The sequence below is a fragment of the Zosterops lateralis genome (assembly GCF_965231275.1).
Source record: "Zosterops lateralis genome assembly, chromosome: 2".
NCBI lineage: Eukaryota > Metazoa > Chordata > Aves > Passeriformes > Zosteropidae > Zosterops > Zosterops lateralis.
In genome coordinates this window covers 3286766-3295553 of record NC_139763.1, presented here as the reverse complement: position 1 = coordinate 3295553, position 8788 = coordinate 3286766, and the positions used below count along the sequence as shown (strand labels likewise).

Sequence of the window (8788 nt, the reverse complement as noted above, 5' to 3'; positions counted from 1 at the left end):
GATACTGCCCATTAAAGTCTTTTTTTTTTTTTTTGTGGAAATTCTCTCCCTTGCTGAGGTTTTTTTGAGGAAAAAAGAACTGAGATCTGCCCACCAATGGCTCTGTTTGAGCTGTGCTATGGGATGTTGGATTTTCACCAAATTCAAGGGGCTCTTGATTGACCAAGCCTCTGTCTTGGTTACAGCAGCTACAAGTGTCTGAAACGGAAAAAAAAAAAAATACATTAAAAAAGATAATGCAAAGAACAAGAGACAAAGACCATCAGGTTGGATTGGAAGTCCCTCAAGTATCTCAGTTCATCTCATTGCCAGCCCAGTGCCACACCAAACACTCCAGCTCCCATATAAAATCTCTTTATTTCCAAATAAATGCTTTTTTTCCTGCAGTGTAAGTGGTTTGTGGGTTGCTCTTTTGTCAGGAAGGCCTAACACACTTGAGTGTTTTAGCAGAGAGTGAAAACCAGAGGAGGGTTTCCTCCTCCGTTATCACTTTGGCTGAATAATTTCAATTTCTCCAGCTAGATACACACAGATAAATAAATACAAGCTAGCTTCACACTTCACAGTAGGAAAAATTGAGAAATTACAAGAAAAAGAAAAAAAAAAAAGGCCCACAGAGGTTCAGGCTATTTAGGAGTGAATTAAATCCCTAAATAAAATAGAAATCTATAATGGATGAATGTCCTCCCCTCCCATTGCCCCTTGCACTCAGGCATATTTATATTTCTATATTACATATATATATTTGTTTTTCATTTTGTCTGTTCCCCCAGGAGAAGCCCCAAAGAGAAACAGAGATGGCCAAACTGACAGAGTCGATGAGTGAGTACAAATAGGAAGTTCAACCACTTCCTTTTTCCATCTGTCCCCCTCTCTCTCATAAAGCCACAAACCCAGAAGGCAGTGCTGGCATCCAGGGATCTCATTCAGCCCTGTCTTCACTCTTAAATTCACCATAAATCATTCCACTCCTAAAGAAAAAAAAAAAATAATAAAATAAAAGAAAATAGGAATCCCCAGAACTGGGGGATTTTCTTCATGCACTGCTTATATCACATCTGTTTGGGCTGAAATCCGGCAAAGAACCTGCTCCATGTTTGACTTTGTGAGCCTGAGGGTTGTTTTTTTTTAAATAGAATGTAACTAATTGTGGGTTTAATAAGTGCCTAATTGACTTGATTCATGTGTTCCTTTACAAGCTTACAGAAGGTCACTCTAAATCCAGTGCAATTATTCAGGATTGTTCCCTGTGCCACACTCATCCAACAGGAATTATGCCCAGAGATGTATCTGGAAAGCTTTCAGCTGGTTTCTCTGGTTTGTGAGGGGTTTGTGTTGTCTTAAATGTGTGCCCAACAAGAAGCAGTTTGTATTTTTGCCATATTTTGGGATCTAGGTGATGGAGTAGAGGCGGTAAGGTTGTAGCTAGGAGACTCAGGCTGGATAATTTATTTGTGGACAAAATCTGGAGATCATTTAGGGTGAGATCCTGGCAGACCACTGCCTCTTACCCAAAATTTATAAGCTCCAAAGACCATAGAAGCTTAAATAATTTGACTCAAAAGGGAGAAATATTTCACTCTGCTTAACCAGACACTACAGAAAGACAGAAACACAGATATGGACAACTTGTTTATATCAGAAATTTCTTTCCAGTTACCTTTTTCTGCTTGTGTACAGAACCTGTATACCCTGTTCCTAGGGCAGCACTTTCCTGACTTTTTACTCTCCCAAATCCTTTTGTTACTTTTGAAATTATTCCCTCTGTCTCCTTTCCTGTGTCATTGCAGGGCAAAAACACCACTACAAGCTATTAAAAAAAATAATTTCAGTACCAGGAACAGCTAATCCCACGAAAAGGTGCAGCAGGCCTGGGAGACCTTAAAGATCATCTTGTTCCAACCCTTCTGCCAAGGGTGGTGGGCAGGCCCTGGAATAGAATTCCCAGATTTGCTGTGGCTGCCCCTGGATCCCTGGCAGTGCCCAAGGCCAGGTTGGACATTGGGGCTTGGAGCAGCCTGGGACAGTGGGAGGTATCCCTGCCCATGACAGGGGGTGGAACTGGATGAGTTTTTAGGTCCCATCCAATCCAAACTTGTAGAAGGGAATACAGGTGACCTCATCCCTGATTAATAACAGCCGTGTTAATTACCCAATACAACCTCACCCCTGATGAGTCACAACTATATCCAATAAAGATAACTGTGATACAAGGGAATGGGTTCACTGGTGAGGAGAAGAATCTTAAGGAGAGAGAATCACTGCTGTGAGGTCAGTCTGGATCTGCAGTTAGAGCGTGTGGTTGGAACGTGCAGACACAGTCTAGCCAGGTAAAAGCCTGCAGTCACAGTCTGCAAACTGATACCTGCAGTCAGAGTTTAACAGTCACAGTCTAGCTGGGTAAAAGCCTGCAGTCACAGTCTGCAAACTAATACTTGCAGCCACAGTCTAGCTGGGTAAAAGCCTGCAGTCACAGTCTGCAAACTAATACTTGCAGTCACAGTCTAGCTGGGTAAAAGCCTGCAGTCACAGTCTAGCTGGGTAAAAGCCTGCAGTCAGAGTCCGCAAACTGATACATCCAGTTTAACAGTCATAGTCTAGCTAGGGAAAAGCCTGTAGTCACAGTCTGCAAACTAATACTTGCCGCCACAGTCTAGCTGGGTAAAAGCCTGCAGTCACAATCTGCACACCAATCCCTGCAGTCAGAGTTTATCAGGCAATAACCAGCAGTCAGAGGCTGCAAGGGAAACTCACAGTAGGAGCTTACTGCAGCAAGAGTGAGTGAATAGTTGGAGTCAGGATGGCTGAGCTGTAAAGAGGAATAAACCAGGACCCTTTTCATGCTGTGATAAACAAGAAGTCTGTGTCTCGGCTCATTTCTACCCTCTAACAAGAGGGCTGCTGCAACACAAATTATTCTGGGATTTTTCTGATTTTATATTGCTGCAGTATATATATATATATATATATATATATATATAAGGATTTAAAATAAATAAATAACATTATATATATATATATATATATGTAAGTATTTTGCCATGGTGCAGCCAAGCCAGGGTGGTAACAGGGGAAATCACAATATTACAGCCTAGCAAAGCCCAAAAGGATAATGACACCAGGCCCCAGAAGAACCCTCTGCTGTAAAAACGGTATTTTTGCTCCTTTAATCCCTGTGGATATTCAGTATCATCCTTAGAAGCATCCTGGGACCCCATCTGGTGCTGCTGGATGTTGGATAGATGTGTAATTATGTCTTGATGGATGGAACAAAGTAGGAACCTCTTATCAAAGGCGGAAGTAGATAAATAATATCTCCCCTGTTCATTAGGCACTTTCTGGACTTAGCACAACCCTTCAGGGTGAAGGAATATTGCCAAAAATGTTAGAGGAAAGCAATCAGACCCTCTGACTGCTCTGAAAAGTCAGAGGAGAGGCCTCCAGAACATTTTTTGACTGATTGAGAACACAAACCCAGAAATGCCCTGTGCACTTCCTTTACGATGCGTGGTTTGTCCTGCCAATTATTTTATTCGACTTCTTTGAGACAGAATGAACAGAAATGACGCTTAAAGGGTTTACTGCTGCTTTGTGTGAGGATATTTTTGTACTTCGTGCAAGGCTTTTATGAAATCTTCAGATCATTTCATGGCATTTGAAAATATTTTTAATAAATCCTAGACAGCGTTGCAAAGTGTAAATAAAATCCTTAGTAAATGTACCGCAGTGCTTATTTTAAAGCTGGTGCAGAGTAAAATGAGATAAGTGGAGTTAGGGCGGGCCTTTGGCTTGGACTGCAGGGCCTTTTTCTTGGAAATAAGAAAATAAAGGAGGGCATTCAAGGCCTGAGAGGGTTTCAAAGACCTGGAGAAATGGCTTGATCACAGTACCAATAAAACAGAATTATTACCTGCCTTCCTGTTTCACTCAAGAGCTGCTCTCCTCTCTTTCCTCTGTTCGCATCTTTGCACAGCCCCAGGAAAAATCAATCCCCTTCCCTCCACTGCTCTGTATTTTCTCTCTATCAGAACACCCTGCTGAAGTTGCCAAGCACTGCTCTCTGCTCCTTCTCCCCCATAAAAATTTTCTGGATGTTTCTGCACTAATCAAAGCCCCTGGACCTGAGATTCACATCACACCCTGTACCAAGAGGGAGACTGAGGGAACACTGATGCAGAGGTTGTTCCAAGGCTGTTTTTGGGGTTTTTTTGCCAGCAGGAATAACAGTCTGTATTTTTGTCACATTTTTGCATTTCCATTCTCAGAGGCTCTGTCACGTTGTAGGGAACATTGGTAAGGAAAAAAAGAAATTACATTATTGTTATTTTCTGTCCTCTTTCCATAGAACTTTTATGGTGATGGAAAGAGATGAGATATCATGGCACAGCCTTTTTCTTGAGATCTGTTTTCTTTGGAAGTTAAAAAAAAAACCAAAAACATGAGGGGGGGAAATAATTTTAATACAACAGTTAAAGTACAAACCAGCAAGAAATGTTCTGCTAAATTTTTCAGGATAGTCCCTAAGAGCTGATACAGAAGCAGAAATGAATACCAAATAATACCACTCCTTGCCTCGAGTTATTATTTTACAACTCTTGCACAGAATTAATAGAAAGGCACCACAATTACACTGAGCCCCAGGGAAATGTCCAAGAATTCCTTTATAATGCCTTAAAATCCATACGCATTTAAAAACTTCTTTATGGCCTGAATTAGTCAATTTTCCTCATAATAACCTCAGAATACTTAAGAGCTGAGCTTATCCATGAAGCCAACAGTGAAATTATTTTCCTTGCAACTTTTGTTTTCTCTTCTCCCTGTTTTTCTCAATCTCCCCATGCCCTGGTGATCATTTTTAACCCAAATGCCATCACCAGGTCTTGCAAAGAGCTAAAGCCCAGCAGGGAAGGTAAGAGAGCAAATATTTAACAGTAGAGGAAGGAATCAAATGTCCATCCTGACCTATTTGACCAATATGAAAAATTTGTTTAGAGAAACATCCTCTACAGAACTATCCAGTCCTGAGGAATGGGAGCATTGGGAATGTTTTGTGGAATGAGCACTACAGGGTATTTAGTGAGTAGCCAGATATGTTGGTGTATTTAAGAAAATTCAGTTTGCAGATGTCAAAGTTCTCAGCTTTGCAGAAACGTGGCTCTCCTGTGCCGTGGGATGTGTGACATGAGCAGAGGGAAGCTGCTCCAGGCTGGGATGGATAATGGGCAGGGCTGGATGTCTGACCCTGACATCCAATTAAGATCTGCTCCAGCAGCAGGGACACAGCAGTGACCAGCTCTGTTTGCTCTGCTGTCCACTCACTCCACAGACTCACCTGCCTGAGGACAGCCAGAGGCAGGAGAGCTGCTCTAAAATAAGGATGTTCCTTCATTTGTTACAAAAAATGTGAGCTCCAAATGTCCGTGGATGTATTTCCACAGACAGTGAAATAATGAATACCGAGACCTCAGATGACTCCAGATAAAACCTTCTGAATTATGGATGCCACGAATTTTACTCAGGGGGGGTAAAAAGAATATAAGCCAACCTGAAGGAATTTCAGGAGCAGACAAACCTCAGGAGAGAGTTGGTTTATCATGAAGTGCTTTCCCCTAAAGGTTTCTTTTTCTCGTCTGCGGTGTCTGAGCCTGAAGTGTCCCTACTGCTCTCTCAGACTTGTAGGGAGAGTTTATAAAGAGAGAAAATGTTTCTGCTTTGAGTTACTTGAAAGCCACAACATTTCCAGATTTACAGGTGCCAGGGTAGTCTGGAATTTTTTGAGCAGATACGATAATTTTGAATTAGTGTTTTATGACATGTAAGAAAAACATATGGTACGTTACAGTAAATATAAATCCAGCCTTCTCTCTTGCTATAGGACATTGTAACGTTCCTGCTTCCACCTTTTTTTTTTTTTTTTTTTCTTCCAGTACTACATCTTTTATCTTTGCCTTTTGTTCAGGTTCCTTGGCTGCATCTACAGAATTGTTGGCAGGAATTTAGGGGGAGATTGTTCCCATGTCTTTCTCAGGTGAGACCTCACCTGCAGAGCTGCCCCAGCCCTGGGGCCCAGCCCAGGGAGGACGTGGAGCTGCAGGAGAGAGCCCAGAAGAGGCTCCAGGATGAGCAGAGGGATGGAGCAGCTCTGCTGGGAGGAAAGGCTGGCACAGCTGGGATTGTTCAGCCTGGACAGGAGAAGCTTTGGGCTGAGCTCAGGGTGGCCTTGCAGGGCCTGAAGGAGCCCCAGGAAACCTGGAGAGAGACAATTCCCAAGGGCCAAAGGGACAGGACACAGGGAATGGCTTCACACTGAGAAATGACAAGTTTAGGTGGGATGTTGGGGGAAAATCCTTCCCTGGGAGGGTGGGGAGGGGCTGGTCTGGAATTCCCAGCTTTGCTGTGGCTGCCCCTGGATCCCTGGCAGTGCCCAAGGCCAGGTTGGACATTGGGGCTTGGAGCAGCCTAGGACAGTGGGAGGTGTCCCTGCCCATGGCAGGAGTGGAATTGGATGATCTTTTATGTCCCTTCCATCCCAAACCATCCCATGATTCCATCATTCCACGATTCCACGTTCTCAGCACCCACTATCAGAGACATTTTCCAAGGTCTTGGAGTAACAGGATGAGAAATAATGGCTTCAAACTGAAAGAAGGAAGTTTTAGACTTGATATTAGGAAGGAATTCTTCCCTGGCACAGGTTTCCCAGATTTGCTGTGGCTGCCCCTGGATCCCTGGCAGTGCCCAAGGCCAGGTTGGCCATTGGGGCTTGGAGCAGCCTGGGACAGTGGGAGGTGTCCCTGCCCATGGCATGGAGTTGGAATGTGATGATCTTTAAGGCCATTCCATCATTCTGTCAGTGTCCAGGGCTCAGTGGTGCAGCAATGCTGCCCTGTGTGAACACACCTTGTGCAGGTGCAGAGTCAGGCCTTGAAGAGCTGATCCTAAAGCCTGACTTCCATCTCCTCAGTCCAGAGCATGGATTATTCACTCTCAGGAGTATTTCCAAGGATGAATTTCCAGTTCAACACTGTACACTGGTATCAAGTGCCATCCGTTTGTTACAAAATGCAGATTCTCAAAATGCAAAATTCAAAAGCAAAAACTCCAAAGCACTTGGAAAACTCATTCAAGGAAGACATTTGTTCTGTGCTTGGGGGAGTCATTTATTTTGAAAATATCCAGCTATCCCCTGGTTATCCTTTTTTATGAAGTTTGCCAAGAGCAGAATAGAAAGGCTGTTTCTTCCCACAAAATATCCATTTTCCTTATCTCATATTCTGTTACAGTTATTACTGAAGAAGCAGTTTTGTACCAAATATTAAGCTACAGATGTAAGTGATACATCTAATTATTGTTGATTCAATACTGTTTGTGTAGGTTGATAACATTTATTTCCAACTGAACTCCCTAAATCTTTGGTCGAATTTGAATTACAAGTAAACCAGAATAGGTATGATTTGATTATTGTTGTTGTTTTGGTTGTTTCAGCAGAAATTAACTGATGCATGCAATCAAAAGAACAGAAAGAACATTTGCTATCATTAAATGAAAAAGACAGTTTATTCTTTGTGGCAAAGGTGAGGTTTTGAGGGGAGAACATAATTCTAAAGCAGGAATTCATTATGCAGGAAAGCAAGAATTTTATTGTCTCAGTGATGCACTGACAGGGGCCTAGAAAAGCTGTGAACTTATTTATGCAATAATTAACAAAGGGAACTTGTCTTAGGCAGGAAGATGATTGACAGCTTTTCCAGTCCTGGGTATAGAACATTGTGAAGAGCATTTTCTTGGCATTCTCTGAGCTTTTAAGGGTCTTATCTTTACCTTTTCTCTGCAAGTGTGAAGGACAAAAATTGTTTTTTTTTTTATTTCCCAAATGAAAACCAAGACTCTCCCAAAGTCATTTGATTCTAGAAGCTTGGGTTTTTTCAAAAACATATTAAATTTTGATAGCGCTGCTAATATTCCTTGGCTAAGCTAAAAAATCTTTGTGAAAATTAAATTCCAAATCTCAGGGATGAGATAACCAAGAGCTGAATTATGAATGAAGTAAAAAAATTCTGGTTTTCTAGTTAGGAACAGTGATTACATATAGGCTCCACTGGTCTTCTTCTCCTTGAAACAGAGAATTTCCTGTTCCTTCCACCTTTATATATTATATATATTTATTTATTTTTCCTTTATTTTTATTATCTCCAGGTTACCCATTGCTAAATCACCCACTCCTAAAATAGAGGCTGCAGTCAGGCTGCCACTATTTCCAAATTTTCAGTGTTCCTTTGCATTCCTATGACCCACAGCAGAGTCAAGCTGGATTTTCCTGTCCCATCCTTCCCAGGGCAAAGTGGGATTGGATTCCAGACGGCATTTAAGTTGTTTAGAGGTACAAAACTTTTAGATAAAACACTTTTCCAGCTTCCCAGGACACTGCTCTCTAGAGATCCCAGTTCATGGGCTTATTGCAACAACATTTTCTGAAGGGAAAATCTGTGATTCTGGCTGAGTTTTGGTATGAGATAAATTTAGGACTGAGATGGTTTTCAGAGGCAAATATATGTCTGGGGGGTTGGAAATTATAATTAATTTAGGTGTTTGCAGAAATTGAATATTGATAGCCAAAGTCACTTCAGATTTTGAGGACCTTGGTCAAAAATGTCAGTTAAGTGGTTTAAGCCTTTACTGAGACATCATTTTGTCATCATACCCAAATAATAAGTTCAATTATTATTATTATCTCCATGTTCAATTGTGGGCCAGGGAGAATTTCCCCCTTAACTATCCCTGGAAGTGC

General features: G+C 41.8%; 1 protein-coding gene across 1 annotated transcript in view; it reads left to right on the top strand.

Annotated features, from left to right (window-relative positions):
- Window positions 1-787: 787 nt before the first annotated feature.
- The window catches only part of KCNJ6 (potassium inwardly rectifying channel subfamily J member 6), a gene marked incomplete at its 3' end in the record, with an annotated part of 114050 nt that continues 106049 nt past the window's right edge, over window positions 788-8788 (top strand). Inside the window, 1 exon segment of the mRNA XM_083884263.1 lies at window positions 788-822. Coding sequence (XP_083740389.1) covers window positions 798-822 — 25 coding nt within the window. The 5' untranslated portion in view covers window positions 788-797.